The following is a 21,608-nucleotide window of genomic DNA, read 5'->3' as shown; positions in this document are numbered from 1 at the left end:
ATATATTCTTAACTTTTTTCTTTGTTAATGTATTCAACTGTCCATAGGTGGATATCCTGTTAACGATAACCCATAATCGGTTATATAAATTTTACAAAGGAAGAAATATATACTAAGTATGACTTTTCCTCAGGAATATAATATATAATTTACATACTCTAGATCAGCAATTTCTTTCCATCAGTTAGCCATGGAAGGTGGCCAGGTGCGCAAAGAAATAAAACAACATTAAAAATCTGTATTGTTTTACGAATTAGCCACTGAAAGAATTCCTGCAATAAGACAAATTAGAAAAACACACAGTTTGAAATTAAATCGATATGGGACCAATAGATAATAATAGTCGGAATAAGACCAAAATGGGCAAAATAAGACTTAAACAACATTTTACATTAATCTATGTTAAAGAAATGAGAGGTCCCATCAAATACAAGTCTAACACAAAATTGCCATTATGCATGCATAAAACCAAAGGTGTGTCCAAGTTCTTATTTTAATATCTGCTACTTATAAAATATTTTTTGTTGTCGGGTAGTTAAGTTTATTAAATGGGATTGTATTTTGTTAAAGTCAGGTGTATTTTTGAAACTTGTACTGTATATTTTCATAAAATATTAAAGGCTTATTTTAATTTTTCTTTCGCTTTTGGCTTATCTCACAGAGCATACCGCACTTTATAGATAATGAAATTAGGAGGCCTATGTAAAAAAACTTGCTAGAAATCAAATAGATATATCAAGCCCATCAAACAACGTTTTTGCTTATTTGCCAGGTGCCCGGACATTTTTAGAAGTTTTCAAGTGCGCCCCGGGGTAAAAAAGGTTGAAAAACATTGTGCTAGATTGATAACAATCATATTAGTGTTTAATGCGAGATTTGGTCTTGTGCTTTATTAAACTGAATACATATACGTGGACAGAAACACTGCTTTGAAATGAAAAAGTTTGCCATTTTTAATCAAAATGTTTTTTTTTAGGGTTGCATATATACGAGTGGATTTGTCCACGTTTAGGCACTTATTACTTAATGTATATATTTCAACTGAGTTTCACACTGCCAATGTTGGGGCTTTGATCCATGGAAAGCCTGACTTTAATTTGTCAAACGTTTTGATCGAACAGCAATCTAAAATGGCCAGCGGCCCTTCAACCAGTTTAGGCTCTGCTGAAAAGACAACCTTAATGCCACAACTGGCCAAGGGAAAAGTACATGCAGCCATAATAAAGCCAAAAATCAAGTCACACAGGCCGATCATACTATTGCGGCGGAACTCTAGTGGTAATATACAACCCAACTCTGCAACAACTATGGGCAAACATGTGAAAATGCCGCGTTTAAAAAGTATGACAGATATTGAGCTGAAACGACCATCAGTATTGAAAAAAGCTTCCTCACCTAAAGTTAAGGTTGAACAAATCGAAGAATATCCCACATTACCAACCCCACAATTGCCCACTCAACCGGTCTGCAACAGTGCAATGTCAAATCACAATGGTAGTGTTGATGTCAAGGTGGAACAGTCTCATGGATGGCCTGTTTCAGAGATTAGTCAACAGATACAAACACCTGAAAATTGTTTTTCTGTTTCAAACCAATGCCTCCCATCCGGCAATATTACAGCAAACCATTCTGGACAAACTTTTATAAAAGAAGACATTGGAGAAAATGCAACCTACTTTTTCCAAAACACCAATAGTGCCCCATTTCAGAATACCTTTAATGGTTCCATTAGAAATGGTAATTTTTCGGTTGTTGGCAATTTTAACAACCCAAATCAGTTTGCAAATCAGCAGATTTTTGTAAACAACATTGGTCAGCCAATTTCCAACCAACCCCATTTTAGTGGAATGCCTTTTCAAAACCTGTTTCAGCCACAGACAGGTCTGTGTTTATGAGTTGTTTTTCTACGTAATTACAGTTACTCATTATAAAGTGTTCAACTTCCTTTTTTTGCAGTTCCTGCCTACCAACAGCAGCAACCTTTACAGTATTTCAATCCCAATCAACCTATGCATATAAACACCAATTTTAATGGTTGTCCCATGGATGACAGTCTTACCAACATTACATGGCTAGGTAGAATGGGTGTCGACAACTTTATGCCAGTGCCGTTGGAACTAGAAAGGAAATATGCAGAAGTATGTTCTTTACTTTCTAAATCTATATTTTGCCTTGTTATGAGAATTATGTGTGTTTCAAAGAATACACTTAGGTGCAACACTTGCAGGCCACATGTAATGTTTTGTGTCAAACTTTATTAACTTGATTGTCATTAAATTATCATCACCTATAAATATAATTGTTTAAAAAAACAATAGTTATTGTTAAGAGTTGTATATAACATTGATAAAATTATCGAAACTTAGATAAACAGCATTGACTTGGATAAACAGCATTGGTAATACAACAAACTTTACAAACTATCTTTTTTTTTTTGACTAAGTAGCTTGTATATATGTATAGTAAAAAGCAAATTAAAAGAGGAACTTTACAGGCTAGTTGTGAAATATTATAAAATATTTGTTCTGCTTATTAGCAGAGGGACAGACGCGGAAGGCCACCCTACTCCTACATGGCTCTTATCCAGTTTGCAATAAACAGCAGCTCTTCTGGAAGAATGACACTAAGACAAATCTACCAATGGATCGAAGAGAAGTTTCCCTACTTCAAAACTGCAAAGCCTGGTATGAGTTGGGTTAACATGTTTTTATTAAACTTTGATATAACTGGCACAGTTCACAAAAATCTGCAATAATGTATTTGTTTATAACCAAAGACTAACTTATGTCATAAGTTTTTGTTCTTCTACCTATAGATCTCAGTCTCACTTATATGTCACTGTCAACTTTGTATTAACCCTACTATGTAGCCTGTTCTGTCAGTTAGTTATGTGAAGTACTATAAACAAAGTTTACTAACCCCTGGTTAAAGTGTTTTTTCTATGTTTTTTTCATTAATAGTATGCTTTATTGATGGTTCATCAAAATAGTATTTTAAGACATTAGAGTTAACAAACCAGTATTGCAAGTATATTACAATTCTAGGTTGGAAAAATTCGATCAGGCACAACTTGTCTTTGCATGATATATTTGTGCGGGAGGTGGCAGCTGGGTCCAAGGCTTCTTACTGGACTCTTCGAGCTGATCTAAATGTCAGGCCACTCACTTTAGAAAGCTTGGTAATTTTTTAATTTTTGTTGATTTTCAGCCCTTTTCTCCATTGCATTTGACGATTTTATGTGCCATTTCTTAACTTTTTTTTCTGGGTTAAGGTGTTTTGTGTAATGTTCATTGAAAGATAATTATACATTTGTTGAAAAAACTCCTTATGGCAGTTTGCATAGCTTAAAGAATTCTTTGAATATTTTTTCATATCTTTGCAACTGTTTAATTGCCTTTTCATTTATAGCGAGGAGGTGCTCAGCATACATTCTCAGATTGTACATTGAACAAGTCCCAGCAATCCCCACAGCAGCAGCAGCAACAACAACAACAACAACAACTCTGGTCCGTGCCGCAGACCCCTGGGCAAAAACCTCTTCTACCCAGGCTCCCCCATTGTTCGAAACCTTACGTGTTTCTGCCAGTACCAATACTGCAGGTTAGTGAGGCAGAATTGTATTCTAGCATTTTGTTGCACTTCTCATTGCGAGTTAAATATGACTTTTCTATGGCTGGATGAAATATGTTTTTACTTTTTCCAGTTGAGTAAAAGTCTTAACAACAAACTGCATGTAAGGATTAAAATTGAGTCACTTTTACAATCACATGTTGTATTTTTCACATTGTTTTATAGAGTAGCGATGGGCCGATGATGAGCACCCCCACCCAACCCCCTCTCACCCCCCAGACCCCAGAAAGCTCTGCTCACCATGTCGATTTCGACAATGCTAGGTAAACCCTGTAAATTTAGTTGATATTATCATTCTTATTTGTGTAAAGTAACCTTTTTACATTGTAAAACAATCAAACCATTTTTAAGTTATTAAATTTACAGCAGTACATTTTGACCACGCATGTTTAAAAAATGTCGCCTAGCCAATTAGTGTTTAAAAAAAATGTTGAACGGCGAGTAACAGCAGACGTTTCCACTTTTGCAGCCAAGACATAACCGGAAGCTCATCGTTTTTTGCCGACTCTGGGTTTCATTCAGACATCAGCCACACCACCCCTTCAGGCGCTATGCTTAGTCAGTCAACTCCTGGCAAGTTCTAATGTTTTTAAAGTTTTTCTGCCGTTACAACAAATATCAGATAAATATACGATTTTACATAATCTATACCTGGGGTTCTTAACCTTTTTTTGTATGTTTTACCCCTGTTAGCAATGACTAATATCAAATTTACCCCCAATATATAAAATGGTGCTCATACATGACGTAACAATGAAGTAACTAAGAAATAGAAAGTATCAATTAGCCAAGCATAACGTTACCGACACTAGACGATAACGAATCATTAGGCTATTAGGCTAGCTTCGAATTAGCAGTTAATTTAAACTAGCAAAGTAGGCTATCAATACCTACAGCTGACAATTTTTTTCTGTCTCGCCAATTGACGTGGACATGTTGATTGATCGAATTTACCCCCTTAAACGAGAAAATTTACCCCAGGTTAAGAAAGGCTGCATCTTAAAAACTAATCAAATTCAGTCACTTAACTTTAAACATTGTGCTTTGTCCAGGGTCATCTCGTTCTGTGATGAAACCTCATTCTACTGGGAAGGAACTGAGTCCGACGTTATCCCAAGTTAACGTACGTTGCACAGATATTTGGAAATCAGTAGATTATAATACAACATCAACATGCTTTTTTATATGCAGAATGCAACCAAGTCGTTGAATCAAAAGCAGTCCAGGAAAGAGCCACTGAAGACGCTCAACGATTCACTAAACTCATCTCTGCATTTTGTGAAGGTACTGCCAATAAAGAATATTCTTTATAGCGCGTATTAAATAAAAAAAATGCTAACACGACTTTACACCAGGGGTGTCCAACTCAAACATGCCGACGTGCCAATTTTTATCTTATAACTTCTTCCCGTGCCAAAGTTTAGCAACTATTTTTTTTTCTAATATTAAAAGCGCTTTTGTACAAAAAATAAAAACAATATAATGTTATAATATCAGAAGTAATTGTTTGTTGTCGTAATTGATGGGATTGTTCTGTATTGTGAATAAACAATGACAATTGGCTGTATAACAAATTCAGCATTTTTTGACAATCGGCTGAATAACAAATTCAGCATTTTTTGACAATCGGCTGAATAACAAATTAAGTATTTTGGCTAGGGCTTTCGTGCCATTTTTTATTAGGTCGCGTGCCTCATGTTGAACACCCGTGCTTTGCACAGTTTACAAGCCTCACCTCTGAGAACACTTCCAGTTTATCCTCTTTGTATATTTTTTTGCACTTTCGGCGGTAAGCCGGTAACGAATTACATTTAACGTGCTAACATTTATTTCATTCGCTGCTTGCAGCAGGAGAGCAGCGAGGGTGATTCCCCTCTGCCGTCCCCGCGCCGCCGCCCGCTCTCGCCCTCGGGCGCGCAGTTCCTCCTCTGCAAGAAGCTCTCCAAGCAGAGCAAGCGCTCCCACTCCCAATCCATCGCCTCCTCGGAAGACAAACCGACCGCTATCGGTCTCTCGGAGGAAAGCTTCACCGAAATCCTCAACGACCTCGGCTCGCCTTTCAAGGGCATCTTCTCGCAGGACTTCCCGCTCGCCAAGTCCTCCCCGAAGGCCCCCAACAACCGCAAACGGCGCCGCTCCTGGGGGTCTCCCGACTCCAGCTATTCCGGAGGCTCCACATCGGCTTCTGCGATGCAAGTGATCAGGAACGTGAACGAGACCACGCCCATGTCGCAGCAGATACGACGCGTCAAGAGCGACCTCGGCGATTTGGCTAAGCGAGGCGACGACAAAACCTCCGTTGGCGGTGTCGCGTCATCGGTCAAGGGGCAGCAGCGCCATTTGCCCACCTCCACTCCGATGCTAAAGGAAAAGTGGAAAAAATCGCTGCACTACAAGTGAGATTTTTCTTTTCTTTGGGTTATTTTTAAATCTGTGAGTTTGAAGTACTTGCCTTTAGACGATTTAGATTTCGAATACGTTTAAAATGCCCGGAAACTCTTGTATTGCAAAGTACAAGTTACTTTTTTTAAATATATACATTATACACATATGACGAAAATATATTTTGCAATTGCAGTTTATGTTTGTATTTTAATTTTAGATTGGTCAAGTCACTCAACTGTGAAGTGTGCGACTGTGCATACATTCTTCACAGCCCATCACTTTCCAAATAACTAAACGTCGTAATATACCATTTTGTTGCAAACCGATCGATATGATCGTTTAAATAAAATATACTATAAAATTGTCGTTTCCGCCTTATATTTCCATCAGATCCTGTGATGCTGGCATCGAGAACCAAGAGAACATTCCCCCGCAACTTTGTCGCGGTCGAACCAATTGGATGGAGAATCCGCTGCGTCCGGCTCCTATGAGGACTCCTTCTCCAATCCCTTCATCCAGGAGCGAAGATCTCGAGTCCCAGTTCCTCCACGACATCATGGGAACCATGTTCAAGACCCCGGAGCGCCCGATCGCCCCGGCTCGACACTTCGACAGTCTCTCGCCCACGCGCGTGCCCTTTGCCGACGTCACCGCGCAGCAGGATGACGTCAAGCGCATGACGTCATCTTCGGGCGAGCAGCACTTCCTCACCACTCCGGTGAAGGTTGACGTGCTGGACAGCAGCTTCAGCAAGTTGCTGGACATCAGCGGTGGCAGCGGCGGCTTTTCCCGCATTAACAACCACTTCAGCGACATCGCCGACCTGAACCTCAGCTGGTCGAGTCTCACTCAGCTGTGATTGCACATATCTCTCGAACCTGTGACGACATAGCTTGGATTTTTCTCTTCCAAGCTGTTGACCTTTCTGCTGATGGTCATGGGAAAGTTTGACCCCGTAAGTGCTTAACATGGCGTTACGCGTTTTCTTTGTTACAGAAGGATTTGATGTCATCAGGTTCTCCAAGAAAGTTGCAATAAAATGTGCCTTTTAGATAATTTAGTCGAACAGACGACTCTTACAGTATAAAAAACAGTATTATTCAAAAGCCAAAAAAGTTGAAACTAAAAGTTTTTAATTTTTGTACCGACATCTATATATTGGTACTTTGTTCAAATAACTATAACATGTATATATTGTGAGTCGCGTAATGGTTACAGTCACGTACAAGACACCTTTTTCAAATTTTGTTGCGTCATTCTTTGTGTTGTGCAAAAGTTTCGTTATTTTAAGTTCCCCGATACGTTGTGTCCTGTTTGTTCGTTTGTTAAAGCCCTCGCGTTATTGTTGGTGATTTATTTGTCACAGTCTTGAAAGTTTGCTGAAAGTGATACGCTAAACGACATGTTGCTTTTCAAATTGCCGTTGTACATTTATTAAAACAGTCCCGAGTTATAGAATTGTATACATTAACCGGACTGAAAAACATTTATATTTTAACTAATCTCATGAACTAATTTTAAACATATAGCTGAATTGTCCTATTTTTTTTTTAATTGGCACTAGATGTTTGCAATGGACGACAAAGCAATAATTCCTTTTCAGCTTATGCTTGTTTTGTTTGTGGGCTCAGTGTTAGGAGCGTTTCGTGTTTTCATTGTATACCTTGCATATTTTTACGAACTCATTTTTAACCCCTCTAATAGCTTTGCACATGCGCGTCATTTGCGGCGCGTTTTCAAACTTTTATTCTCAGATTTGCTTTTGTAATTCTCTTTCTGTAACTTGTGTGTCTTATTAATTACCCACTAGCCAGCACGCAATTATTTATCCACTTTTCAGACGGTGACTTTTTTATTTTTGGTAAAACCACTGTTTCTTAGTTGTTAGTTTTGTAGCCCGACCGTGTTAGAGTAGTTGTAAAACGAAGCCATTTTATCCATTTGTCACTTGATAGTTACCTTACGCTCTAGATTTACTGTAAATAGCTCACAGATTTTTTTTATTTCGTTTAAGCGGCTTTCTGGTACTGGGATTGTCTGCTTTTTTGTTTTGTCTTATAAGCTTACGCGTGTGTTTCAAAACATACTTTGTTCTATAGCACCCATCATCTTCATTTAAATTGTAAGCAAATAAAACAAGACTAGATGATTTGTGGCGTATTTTTATTAGGCTTCCAATGTTGTACAGTGCAGAAATGTTTTGCAGGGTGCATAAAACAGTTTTAGTAAGTGAAAAAGACAGGAGTACAGATAACAGGTAGGCTACATGGTACAGAAAAGTTTGTGAGCCACACGGGGCTATGCAATATGTATAGCACCTTTTGATAGCTTTCCCTCCAACGAAAAAAAAATTTGCTAAATAAAACGTTGCTTTTTAATTTTTCAGATATTTTAATAATGAGTTGCTTGATTTTTAATACGTCCTTATTTTCTACATTATTGACCAACAGTATGAACCGGTTTTAAAATAACTATGATCAAACCTGAACTGAATGAATCTTTTATCTATTATTTGGGCCACTCTCTTTCTACTGAAGATAATCAACAGATCCGTGTTTAGTGTTCCTGAACTGAACTGTATTCCGAAAAAATCCTTGAACCCGAACCTAAACCGGAAGAGTCAAACGGGTCGACTGCCTGGTCCAGTGTCCGAGTTATATCCGCAACCCTAATTAAAATTACTAGTTAGAGTATTCCGCTTGAACAGTCACGGTTATTCCCCTAAAGAGTGACTTAGTGGTTTAATTTAAAAATTAGGATCTAACATGTCTGTTGGAGGAAAGGTTAAAAAAACTGTTTTGGTGAAAAAAGAGAGTGGACACATTCCCAAGTTTATTTTTGTTTCAAGTAAAATGTTTCTAGCATTTTAAACCAACAAATGATTTTCGTTGTAATATAGGCTACGCCGGTAAGTTGGATGGTTATTTAAATTGTAGCTTAAAATGAACGTTAATATCATCAAGCAAGATGTGTCATTACTTGTTAAATTGTTTTGGTTTTTATGGTTTAAGAGTTTTGGGTTATCGAATATTTTATTTTGGTTTGCTGCTTCTAGGTTTATAAATTTTAGATTTTATAAACAATAGGCCATTTTAGAAGAGTTAAAATTGATTTTTGATTTTGTTTAATTGGATGTGTTTTCAAATTTCGCTGGTCTAGAATCCCACCACAAGAAATGTTATTTCGGTTAGGGTTGTTGGTTTGGGTAGGTTGAGCAATATTATTTAAGAGTCTGTCAGGAAATTGTAAGCAGCCCTCTCCTCTTACCTTCTTTTACATTCATTTTTTGATTATTTTTATTAGCTGTTGAGTGTCAGCTAACATGGTCTGATTGATATAAACTTTTAGAGTACCTTATGTAGTGTTCCTCTCCGGGAATGTTTCAACGGAAAATTCCTGGTATTTTCCGCGAATTAACAATCCCGAATCCCGGGAAAATTTTTTAATCTTGGTTATTCAGCAACATAGCAAAACTTAAAAAATTTGTCGTTTTTGACTGATAGAAAGAAAAAAATATTACCAACCCTGTTAAAGTTGTTGTCTAAGTTGCTTTATTTGCGCTTACCAGTGGAAAAAAACTAATTAAATTTATTCTACCAAAAAAATGTGTTTTTTTCCAAATAAAAACAAAACAGGGTGCTGACTTGAATGTGTGAGAAGGTCTTGTAAGATTGCAGAAGCAAGACTACAGAACATTAATAAGCTTAATTAAATCTTTGGAGCTAATATAAAATAATTTTAAACGTCATAATGACAAAATTTTAGGTATAATTTTTTTGTCTGGAATCCCGGGATTTCCGGGAATTTTCATTTTTCAATCCCGTTTCCCGGGAGTGAAAAAATTGGGGGAAAAGAGGAACCTACAGTAAGTTATTTTGTTGCTGGTCTACAATCCTACCACAACGCAAATTATTTGGGTTAGGGTTTGAGTTAGCGTTTGGTTTAGGGTGGGACAAGTATTATTAGTAAATAATGAATATAATAATACTTGAGCAACCCACACCCAAACGCTAACTCTCACCCTAACCAAAATATTGTGCTTTGATTTAATAGCTGTGGTAGGATTCTAGACCAGCGCCGTTATTGTTTCTTCTTAGAAAAACTTGTAAAATTCCTAATAACAAGGATGTGTAACGGGTCTGCCTGGTGAAAAAGTTTAAGAACCACTGCTTTAAAAGAAAGGCATTCAAAGCTAATTTGGATAAATAAATTTTGTTTTATTATATTTATTAGCTATCACTTTTTCCGAAAAATATATGTGTTATAACAAACGCTATGGCAACTGTTGAAGCACTGAAAAAAGCTCTGACTGAAACTCTAGAAAGCAAAGGTATACTGGGAGAGCTAAAAGCTCGCGTCCGAACTGAAGTCTTTAAAGCGCTTGATGATCCCACAAGTGAAAAGCCAAGGCTGTCCAATGAAAACTTGCTGATCAACGACCTCATACGCGAGTATCTCATCTTTAACAACTACAAATACACCGATTCGGTTCTGGTGGCGGAAACAGGACAGCCCGATGTACAACTCCAGCGTGAGTTTTTGTGTCAAGAGCTGAATGTGCAAGACAGCGAAACTTCAGTGCAAGTTCCACTGCTCTACAGCCTGCTGGACAACTTCACGAACAGACACAGTGTCAGAAATTTTGTGAAAGAAAATGAGGCTACAGATGATGATTTGAGTGCAACTGAGCAAGGTGTTTTAATGAAAGGCGTTGGTCAGAAATAGATGCCGATAAGTTGATTCTACCAAATGCAAAGTACTATCTATTGTTGGGTAGGGATGTCTGATACTTGATATTTTATTCCCATACCAATTAGTCTAATACCCATTATTTTGAAAAAACAACAACCATTCAATCCGATACCGAACGACATCTTAATATTGCAAAATGAGCAAAATTGATTATTTGGTTGAATTTAAAAGTGCTATAGTAAGGATTTGTAGGGTATTAGACCTGGATTTCCTTTCACACTAAAAAACTCTATGTTGTACTGCAAAACATGGCTGTTTTGCACATTGCATTAATTTGGTATGCACCGATGCCACCCTAGAATTGGACGAGTACAGATACTTCCATTTTTCGCCGGTTTTTGGTTTCGATCCAACATTATTGGACATTTCTAGGGCCGGGTAAACAGTGTAGCTGCAACGAAACTGTTAGAACTATACGCTATACAAAAGCAATAACTGTACCATTTTTAGTATGCTTTACTTTTTTGTATACAATAAGGAAAATTGTGAAAAGTCAAATGTTTTTCTGCTATTCTACATGGAATCTTTGTTTTTTACAGGTTTCGTTTGTATTAACTGCTACTGTTAGTAGTATTTCATTGCTATCTTTACAGAAATTTTGTTTCGCTAAACACATTTTACCATGTTCGAAATTCTATTGATTTGTTATTTTGCTGTTTAACAAAAAGTTTATTTTTGTACTTTTTAGATTACTTTTCGTTTGAATTATATATAAATATATAGCTTTGGTAATTGTTTGTTTCTGAAAATGTCTGATCGACTAACACAACTGCAAGATGCTGTTAATCAAGTAAGTAACTTGCTAGCTTTTTCTCCTTCTTTCATATCTTTGCTTAAAAAATATTTTCTGTTGTGTGTAAAATCTGGTCATCTCCAGCTAAACTCTTGGTTTGTTATTTTACATATACTTGGTTTGTTATTTTACATATAATCTTTTAGAGCTTCAGATTTTAAGCTTTCGTGACCATTATTGTAATTTTAATTGTTTTACTGCACGTTTAGCTTGCCACCCACTTTTGCAACAGCGTTGGCATCTTGCAACAAACGGCTCCTCCCGGGTCATTTGCTGGATTAGAAAAAACTGGAACCAAACCACCTGCTGTTAATAATGATGGTATGCAGCTTTTGTCTCAGTAATATCAAAACAAAAGTGATTATGTTATAGTGTTCCAGCTACTCTTGTCTCATGAAAACTTGAGTTGTGGGTTTAAATTAGTGGTTCAAAACTTTTTATGGCTAGCAGAACCCCTTAAAATTCATAAACCCATTGTGCTAGTTTAGCTTTAAAATGATTTACTGTAATGTCACCATAAACGGAACTGGAAAAACACAAATCAATATAATGTGAAAAAATCTCGGTTGATTTATTGTACTCTAATCGTACACAAAGAATTGTATAAAAAGGCTTGCAAATCGAAAAAAATATTTCGTTAAAGAGTTCCAAATATCCTTTCTCCTAGATGCCGAAAGGCCCCCTGAGCATACAAATGTCACCTCAGGGTTTGTGGTTCCCCAGTTTGAACCTACAGTTTCAGACCACCTCCAAATGCTCAATAGTGTTGTAAATAATCAGGGGCAATCAGGCAATAACCATGTCAATCCACCAGCTTAGAAAGTCAGCTCAAATCTGGTCAAAACCATTAAATAAAATAAAAATGTGCAGACTGCGTGTCAACATTTTTAAGTAGTGTTGTTTTGCCTGGCGTGCTAATTATAGGCCTCTTTGAGTGCAAATTTTAATCTTGTATAAATTAACCCTGTAATGTATGCATAAGTTCATTTTTATTTATTGCAGCCTTTCCTTTATCGTTTAGAAACAATTGCATTGTTCTGCAACCTGGTCACAAGAACAGCTAAGGACATTGACATGTTGATAGATTCCTTGCCAAGTGAAGACAGCACCCCTCAATTACAGGTGTGGACTTATTCACGATTAATACTAAGCATGTCTCATTCAATTTTTATAATGAATTCACATTGATTTCAATAAAAATATTAATCCATTATGTTTCATAAAATCAACATTTTGCCGTTTACAGACGTTTCAGCAATACCTCATGCCATCATCAGTGTAGAAAACAAGTCACTTTACTAAAAAAACCCGTGTATTGTGTTCCAAAATATGATCCAGATAAAAAAATACATAAATTGCTGTTTGTAAGACTTTAAAACTTATTATGCTAGGCTGCCTACTTGACCCAACTGGAGCATGAAAATCAGGAAGCAGCAACGAAACTCCGATCGTTTGTCAACCACGGAGAGTTGCAACTTGCCAGAGTGCAACAAGCACTGGTCGACATCGCACAAGCTCAGCTTGCTGCAAGGAAACTTGAGGTGGAAAAAATATTTTTTTGTGCTGAGACATCTTTAATAAATTTAGAAATTACTTGTCGTGTGTATTTGTGACAGATGTTTTTTGCACACAGAATTAACAAAAGGTAAAAAAGGGTTAAATCAAATTTTCATGGAGAATATAAATTTTAGCATATCTGCTTTATAATCTATTGTGTTGTAAAGCCATTCATCTTAAAATGCATTTACTGTTTTTTTCTAAAGATGTTTTTTATGTAAAGATTAAGTGAAACAGTTACCACGATTCTGAATTAAATTATCTCGCACTGCTTGTGTTATTTTTTGACAAATTTGGTATAGTGTGATAGTTTAAGCGAGATTATTTCAGATTTTTTGATTATGTTAAAAATCTAATTGTTCACTAGATGGCGTAGTTGAGCCATGTTCTTTTTCCGCTTTACGATGTATTTAAAGCAATTCTTCTCAACGTTTGTAAATTATACAATAATGTACAAGCTACTTAGGTTTAGCAAACTTTTTATTAGACATTTGTTTGTCCCAATAATGACTGACTTTTTTATTTAAAAATTGTCCGAAAATCTTTTAAAAATTTAGTTTATTTTCCTCAAATTTCAATAAAAAGCGTGACTGCCAAAAGTGGTCATCATGATGTTCGAAATATAATGTGGCGCGGCGCAAAATTATCTTTCAAACTGCTTAGCAATGTAGGAGTAAATACAAGGCATTTTAATCTTGGAAATTTATCTCTCTTCAGGCGAACCTTGTTTGCGGTGCTTCCCCGTTAACGAGCCTTCCAAGTCCAAGTGAGGTCACTGGCGACTTTTCCGACCTTCCCCAACGATGAGTCATGCTATGTAAAAAGTGTCCAATTAGCTTTTCTAAGGCAAAAGTTCGAAGCCCAAGAGGAAGTTAGACTTTTTGGAGAATGTGATGCGAACCGACAATACTTTTGTGTGTGATAGGCGAGTTATCATGGTCACGTCGAACACTTTTTTATTTAAAACGACGAGAACTGCAATGCCTTTAAACTCGCCTCGTTGCGGAAAAGAGTATGACGTTGTTCTTGTTGTTACCTTTACAAAAAATTGGGCAAAATTTTGGAAAAAATATAAATTAATTTTTATTTTTATGTACTTTTTTTGTCAACGACTTGGCATCTAATCGAACATGTCTTCATTCTGAAACAATCGTTACAGTTTGTTAACATTTTAGAAAAATATCTGATAATACTGCCGCGTTCGCATCAGCTTTTCAGCTAGAAACTCTTTGTTTTTCGTATTGGAAATCACAAGTTTGAATTTATATTAAATTTTCCTGCACAAGGCCCATGCTGAGGCACTTGAATGTTACAAAACAATTCGAAGTAATGTTTTTTTGCAAAACCACCCTTTCCAGGCTTTTTTTGCTAACTAACACTATACTTCTTTACCAATGTAGAACTTTTTCTGTTTGGTTATAGAAAAAACCTTCGGCCAAACCTATTAACGCTGTAGCTTGTAACAATTACATATCATGTAAGTGCACTTTCGAGTCACTATTGCTGCCCAAACCTTACATAAACGTCGGAAGGTGTACGTGCCACAATAAACGTCCTGCAATTCCTAAATTTTGATTGACTCGTGTTTTTTTAGGGCCGCGACGTTCGTTAACTGCCGCCAGTGGAGAACTTCGACCGCGTTACTTGTTAGCGTAGGCCGCAGACCAATTGAGAGCGAAAGGCGATTTTCGAGCACATTAAAACGCAAGTTGTCGCTTTTTGCTGATGTCATGACCCGCGAGAGAGGAACGAAATTGACCTAGACTACAGAGCACTTGTGTCGCGCGACCACGCTTAACATTCCTAAAGTATTAGTTGCCCAGAAGCGGCAAAGCGAACTTGAACGGCTCATGTTCCCGTCTGTGCAAAGTAAATGTTAAGCTGCACCGATGATATTCGTATTGTTTGGAAAATCCATGAGGATTTTTTGGCAATCTTTTGGGAGCTCGAAGCTAAAAACGATTGACAATTTATGATATAGTAAGCCGTACGTGGTGTTAATTGAATCTGCACCTTTCGGACTGACTAAAAATTAACCCAAACTAACGGTAAGTACTTTCTAATAGAATCCAATATTTAACGAGCGCTTAAAATAACAACCCACTCTCAGACTAACCTAAACCTCATCCCGTTCGCACCTTCATTTATTCTCATTTGCTGGCGGACGTCGATTGACGTCATGTAATGGGCTCCTCGACCGTCGGGCATTCATAAACGTCATATAGCGGGGAATCGCGCCTGTCTGGACAAATTCCGAACGAACTTTGAGCGAAGTCCGGTCACAATTCAGCAAGATTAATGCGACCGTGCCAGGATTTGCAATGTAAAACTGGTTTAAACCCGATTAAGGCGCTCCAAAAGGGATAACCGACTGTCACTCGGCGACGATACCACTCTGGCATTGCGACTTTCGATTTGTGAATAATAGTGATATGAAAACTGTTAAGGTCACGTAATAGAAGTTAACTATTCGCCTATTTAAAATTTTAGCACAACTAAACTACCAATGACAAACTCAATTTGTAAAATAGAAAGACATCTCCTGGCCGTTACACGTAAATGACGAAAATGGCTTCAAAAAGGAGCAACGTACAAAGTCATTGTGGCGTCTTAGTACAGAGTCATTTATTCATAAGTTTACGCTAACTTTTGACTTACAGTCATTTTCATTACCACAAATGTATTTTTGTAAGTTCTCTGGAATAAATTATTTTATTTAACGTGGCTCACAGGTTTATCTATTGCTATGCAAAAGCGCTTTTAAGGTCGAACTTTGGTGTATAATGTGAGGATAAATTTATTATGTACTTAGAAGAATGGCCTAAAATGACTAACTGCAGAGTTTTCGTGCATTCAATCGAAATTTTCTCTGCCAACATTTTCACCCAAAGACCACAAATATTTTTCTTTTAGCGATTAAATAAATTAAACACACGATAATGTTTAGGACAAACCCAACCAAGCTGGCGCAAAAAGAAACATTAGCACGAAATATAAATTAATTACCGCTCATGATTCAAGTTTTTTGGTTATTAATTTTTTGCGCATGCTCAAAATTAACCCTAGTTTAGTTGTCAAAAAACAAAACCTACCAAAACAAACAAAACATTTAGTAATAACAATTTAAGTAAAATGATAAAAAAAAATAAAATCCGCAAATTATTTAAAAACAAAGCATAATATTTGAGCAGGGGTATTAGTAAAATTAGTAGGTTTCGCAAACTGAAAAACTTTTCGAATTTTTAAACTTGAGTACACCAAATGATTTATTACGATGGATTTAAAATATATTGAACGATAATGTCTACGCCACAAGTTCCTATTTAAAAATACGGTCGCCTGAAAAAGGGTGAGCCGTCTGACTATTTTGTCGTCACGCGCTGTTTAAAACCTTTTTATCGCCAGGATAACTGTACTTATTTATTGTTTGACAGATATTAAAAAATCGAATTTGAAAAGTGCAGTTAAAAATCTTCGGTTAGGGTTAAGCAAATGTCACGAATGCCTAGGATAATTGGGAACGGAAGTCGTCGATTAAATGGCGTACGATAATGCTTAATGCTTGCCTGAAAACTGCTCGAATCTTGCCAATTAAACTTTTTCAAAGGTTAATCATGTTGATGATCTTCCCAACTCGCTTGAACCTTTGTAACTCCGACTTACATTAAAAGCGAATAAAATTTGCTCAATAGATTTCAGATATTCTGTTTTGGTAGTAAAAATTGATGTCTGTTTGCGAATTTTAATATTAACAGACCATGTAGCATTACTAGTTTTCCTTGTTAATTAAAAATAAAATATAGTGTTTTTGTAAAGATTCGTTGAGAAAAAGCAACAAGCCATAAATTCCACATGAGGGTATGAGGCGCATAAAACAAACAGCGTTCAACTCAGAAAACAAACAGCGTGCAGGCAGATTATTTTATGACACTTGAACCGGAAAGACCCTCATGACAGTGACGTCACAACGTTATTCGCGCGTCGCCATGGTGACATACCGCAATCACGTTTTGGGGAAGTGGCACGATGCCAGCCGTTAGCGTCGGTCGCCGGTTTGACGAAATAAAAAAGCAGAAAACTTGCATTCAAATAGCGGGCAATGTGACTTTGCAGTCGCCCCGATGCACGTCATTAGACGATGATTTGGACTGAGGACTTTTTCCACTCGAATTATTATTATTTTCATCAGCCGAATGCCGACTTTGCAAGGGAACTGCGCTTTTATGAACACACACCAAAACGCTATGGAAATGTGGTCGTCATTGTTATTGCTGATGATTTCTATTGACGTAGGGTGGTATGCTATAAAAAAAAACTACTGTGGCGTGTTCTGTTTTGGGGTATAAATAATCATAAGCAAACTGATAATTTTTTTTTATTCTTGATTCTTTGTAAATTAAAGTATTTCTTTCGGCATTCTATTTGCAGTAAATAGACAAAAAAACGTTCCGGTATATTTTGTTAACTGGTTAATACTTCATAAGCTTTTATGGATGATCCCCCGTTTTATGCCGTTCAACAAGTGATTCTCAACATTCATGGCTTATGGCACCCTTAGAAATAACAAAAATGTCGCGGCACTCTTAAAATTTGATTTACATTAGTGTCACAATAAACACAATATGGGAAAATATAATTTGCTTTATTGTACTTTAATCTTGCACAAAGGGTTGAATCGAGAGAGCTAAAATTCATTGTGTCACGGCAACCCTTAGGAACCCTCTGCTGTAGCCGTTAAAATCAGGAATATAAATAAAGGGTGGCCTTAAGTTGGTGACAAAAAGTTTCCACTACCATCGCAATTCATTTCCCCTAAATTTTGAGGGTTGCAATTTGCTGCGCTGCCAAAACTGCGACAGGTCACATCGGGTTTAAAGGGCGCTGCGCGACGCTATAGTAATTACACCGCTTTGGGCTGGTTCTTGAAACGACTGATTGCTTAACTCTCGCCAAACGCCTGTCACGATCGCTTTGTTTTTACTTGCAGTTCTGGAAATTTACTGGACGTTAACCAATACGTTTCAACGCGAGTTAAAGATAATGCCGATTGGAAGCCGAGCTTAATTGTGGCGCGCGACGCAGCCCATGTCGAAGCAATTATGGACGGCGACACGCCGCAATCATCACCGCATCACGACCGCGCGATGTATTGACGTAAATTGCTAACACAGCGCGATGCAATGCCAAGTGCGTTCGAATTTTTATTTTACTATTTCACGAACCTAGAAGATGGTTGTATATCCACACGTGGTTGGCTATTATAGTTGCAGGAAATGACTTGGGCAACACGAAGCAATATACATAGATATTAAAAGGGGAACAATGAGTTTTGCAATTCAAATATGCATTTTGCCTTAATTTTGCTTGGCTCCAGTATCCCAAGCTGTAATTAACCCTTCAGGATTTTTTTGCTGTCATTCGCTTCATTCGTAGATATTCTTGGATCCAGTTTGCTTTCTATGTAAATGAATCCATAACGTTAAAATTTGGCCAATATAACTGATGAAAGGGTGCTGCAAAAAATTGCAAGTTGGGTGATTTTAACTCGCTCGCATAGAAAAACACAGTTCGGAACAAGACCAAAATAGGACATACACAATTGTCGTAATAACATATAAATCAAAATACGTCCTAAATCCGTCGGAATAGGACCTAAATGGCCATAATCAGGCCTATACAGCATTTTACCTAACCGCAACCCATACCCCTAAATACATCACTAACTGCCCTAAAAATTTCAGTCCTCACCTATTATCTAACCCCGCCCATTGCCCACCACTATCCCCAAACAGGGCTCAACAATCCGATGCCAAAACAGCTGCGCTCTAACGGCACCGTTCAAACTAGGGCGCCCAAATGTCTTATTCTGTCGGGGTTATTATCGCGTATTTGGCTTTATTATGTCGTTGGTCTTGATACTATTGTATTATAGCATTTTCTGCTTTCGGTATTGTTGCTTTATAGGTATTATTGTGTGTTCCAATTAAATGTCCGATATTGTTTTTCCTTGCTATATGTTTTTCTGTTTAAAAACTATTTTTTTATTTAATGTTAATTTTAAGCATTTTATGTTACTGACGTCATGCAGAAAATTAGGCCCAATTACTCGCAATTTTGCAATGCTGTTAACCAGGGCTGGGATCGGTTAAAATAACCCGAACCGACTTCCGAGTCAGACTCCGGCTAAATGTGCGATTTCGTCGAGTCTCGAGTCCGGTTCTGACTGTACAACCTGTATTCCGCCAATTTACGTAACTAAATACGGTGAATATTTAGCAATCCACATATAGGGGACAGGGGTGTCATATAATTCATCCACTCACATTACATAGTTAGAAAAATCCACCAAATGCTATTCCGCCTTTACAATTTACATTTGTTCGACCTCTCTCGTACGCGTCAAATCAGTTTTAAAATTTGGTACTGCGAATGCGCACGGCGGACTCTGGGCTCGAATAGTTTTACGTGGTCACACTCGAGTCCCGAGTCCGACTCCGACTCCAGCCCTGCTGTTAAAGGGGCTGTCCATTACCTTGCTTTTAATCCGATACCCGATGTTTTAGACAGGGGGTTCTTAAACTATTTTACCGCGGACCCCTATATTTTTTTTGCTTTGCATGGACCAGTGTAGGAAAGACATTTTTAAAGATGACGTCATAAATTTACGTCATAAAATAAACAGACTTCAAAAATTTGCTATTTACTGTCCTAAATATGTGAAATGAAATAAAGTCTAAATATATTTAGTGCAAAAACGTTTTTTTTTTAATATAGCCTACCTATTTGGTTGAAAACATTATTCCCTAAATATACGCTAATAGTTGAATTAGGCCTTCATGGACCCCTAAAACTAGTCCACGTACCCCCAAGGGGTCCATGGACCCCAGTTAAATAACCCCTGTTTTAGACAAAACGAACACCAATGACATCATTGCTATGCTCAAGCAAGAAAAATAGATAAAATGATAATGTTCAAAGATTTTTTTTCAGGTTATTTGGCCAAAAATTGCTTTAGTGTAAAGTGGTTTAGCTATCTTCCGTTGTTAATATGGGGGCCGATACCATCCTGGTATCGAGTATCGGACGAGTACCGATTTTACACTTGGTATCAGGTATCGGCTTCGATCCGATATTATCGGACATTCCAACTGTTAAGTATTTTGTTAAAATTTGTAGTTGAAAGCTTAAAACAGTTTTCTACTTTTGTTAAATGTAAGGCAAAAGTTGCACGTGAAAAAATTATTTGTACCGTTCTTATTTCAATAAATTTTGGATATTACCCGGTCTCTAAAAAGTTACCGATAATACATTTAAGAGCCCAATAACCCGAAAAAAGCGAATGCCACTTGCGCAATTGTTGCGCTGCTTTGCACACGCCCCACGTGATCGTGCCGCGTTGGCCTTCACATATAAAATTGCACTAAATGAGACAAAAATACCCTGGGTTAAATCAGGGTATGCTCGGTTTTACGAATATCAGGATGTCATGCCAACAAATATTGTGTTGTGCATATCACGTTGTGGACGAATCGATAAGTGTCATTAAAAATACCACATAAGTCAAGGGGCTGTCTATGGCTAGGCTTCATTTAAATTTTAAAGACTTTTGAGAATAGCGATCATTCTGCGAACTTCAGAAATAGCCGATGTTAAATTTGATCTTGTACGAGAAACGTTTGTCTCAAATATCCGATAGTCGTTTTGAATTTATTTATTTACCAATACAAATTAAAGTTTCAGACGCGAAAAAAATACTCGAGCCCGATTCAACAACATCACGATCTTGATTATCGTATATTGTTAACTTCGGAAATGCGTGTGGCACAAAACTGAGTTTTTAAAATCCGGTTTGTCAAGACCACACATGACGATCTACAAATCCTGCCCAGTCGCAATAAACAGACATTCTTTCGAACTGCTTTTGTTTGAAAGTTAGAGTCTGTGTTACACATCGGGTTATTCCTGTTTGATAATTTTGCTTTTTCTCAAAAATAATGCTGTTTCCAAAAACAGCTTTGTTATTGAAGTCCTTCTCCATTTGGTTGTCATTATAGGCTGTAGGTTACTATTTGTAAAATAATATTTTATTATGTAAATTAATTAGGTAACATTCAAATGATAATATTTATGTTGCGTGACCTTTATTTACCCTTTCTGATATTAAAAAAAAATATTTTCTGACCTCAGGAAATATTCGTGATTTAAAGGCGCCTGGACATTAAATATTTCTTTCAAAATTCGAAAATGGGACTCAGAGAATATTAACTTCCCCGAAACCACTGTAAAGTTTTTATAAAATTACTACAAAACGTGAACCCCTTTTGGCAAACCACCAAGAATTTAAACTTTTAAACCCTATTTGTAAAATAATCGGTTTTCGTGTAGCGCCATGACAGGCACCATATGAGGAATCAGTTCCATAATCGCTCTCGTTACACGCACCCTAATTTGTAACCAATCGATAATTGGTTTACGATGAAGTGCTCCAGCA

General features: G+C 37.1%; 3 protein-coding genes across 3 annotated transcripts; all 3 read left to right on the top strand.

The window, feature by feature from the left end:
* Positions 1-1,223: 1,223 nt before the first annotated feature.
* Positions 1,224-8,130, top strand: LOC146167537 (uncharacterized). Its single transcript, XM_083389193.1, has 11 exons — positions 1,224-1,881; positions 1,957-2,138; positions 2,537-2,684; positions 3,045-3,178; positions 3,409-3,600; positions 3,796-3,893; positions 4,100-4,203; positions 4,683-4,753; positions 4,822-4,914; positions 5,479-6,026; positions 6,406-8,130. The coding sequence occupies exons 1-11, from the start codon at positions 1,308-1,310 to the stop codon at positions 6,872-6,874; spliced, it is 2,613 nt and encodes an 870-aa protein (XP_083245319.1). The 5' UTR covers positions 1,224-1,307; the 3' UTR covers positions 6,875-8,130.
* Positions 8,131-10,252: 2,122 nt separating this feature from the next.
* Positions 10,253-11,456, top strand: LOC146167536 (centrosomal protein 20-like). Its single transcript, XM_083389582.1, has one exon. The coding sequence runs from the start codon at positions 10,291-10,293 to the stop codon at positions 10,738-10,740; it is 450 nt and encodes a 149-aa protein (XP_083245708.1). The 5' UTR covers positions 10,253-10,290; the 3' UTR covers positions 10,741-11,456.
* LOC146167535 (mediator of RNA polymerase II transcription subunit 21-like) lies at positions 11,454-14,640 on the top strand. The gene is made up of 5 exons (XM_083389466.1): positions 11,454-11,557; positions 11,770-11,881; positions 12,582-12,682; positions 12,952-13,101; positions 13,835-14,640. The coding sequence occupies exons 1-5, from the start codon at positions 11,516-11,518 to the stop codon at positions 13,922-13,924; spliced, it is 495 nt and encodes a 164-aa protein (XP_083245592.1). The 5' UTR covers positions 11,454-11,515; the 3' UTR covers positions 13,925-14,640.
* The last annotated feature ends 6,968 nt before the right edge of the window (positions 14,641-21,608 follow it).

The sequence above is a fragment of the Ascidiella aspersa genome, chromosome 1 (assembly GCF_963924565.1).
Source record: "Ascidiella aspersa chromosome 1, kaAscAspe10.2, whole genome shotgun sequence".
NCBI classification, from domain to species: domain Eukaryota; kingdom Metazoa; phylum Chordata; class Ascidiacea; order Phlebobranchia; family Ascidiidae; genus Ascidiella; species Ascidiella aspersa.
Note: the sequence above shows the minus strand (reverse complement) of the source record. Positions and strands in the feature narration are given on the sequence as shown.

Bases quoted from the DNA above. Each gene is read 5' to 3' on its own strand.
- LOC146167537 (XM_083389193.1), top strand. From the start codon at position 1,308: ATGGGCAAACATGTGAAAATGCCGCGTTTAAAAAGTATGACAGATATT. The intron at 3,179-3,408 runs GTAATTTTTTAA...TTTCATTTATAG, and splicing joins CACTCACTTTAGAAAGCTTG to CGAGGAGGTGCTCAGCATAC. The intron at 4,204-4,682 runs GCAAGTTCTAAT...TGCTTTGTCCAG, and splicing joins GCTTAGTCAGTCAACTCCTG to GGTCATCTCGTTCTGTGATG.
- LOC146167536 (XM_083389582.1), top strand. From the start codon at position 10,291: ATGGCAACTGTTGAAGCACTGAAAAAAGCTCTGACTGAAACTCTAGAA.
- LOC146167535 (XM_083389466.1), top strand. From the start codon at position 11,516: ATGTCTGATCGACTAACACAACTGCAAGATGCTGTTAATCAA. The intron at 11,558-11,769 runs GTAAGTAACTTG...CTGCACGTTTAG, and splicing joins TGCAAGATGCTGTTAATCAA to CTTGCCACCCACTTTTGCAA. The intron at 13,102-13,834 runs GTGGAAAAAATA...ATCTCTCTTCAG, and splicing joins TTGCTGCAAGGAAACTTGAG to GCGAACCTTGTTTGCGGTGC.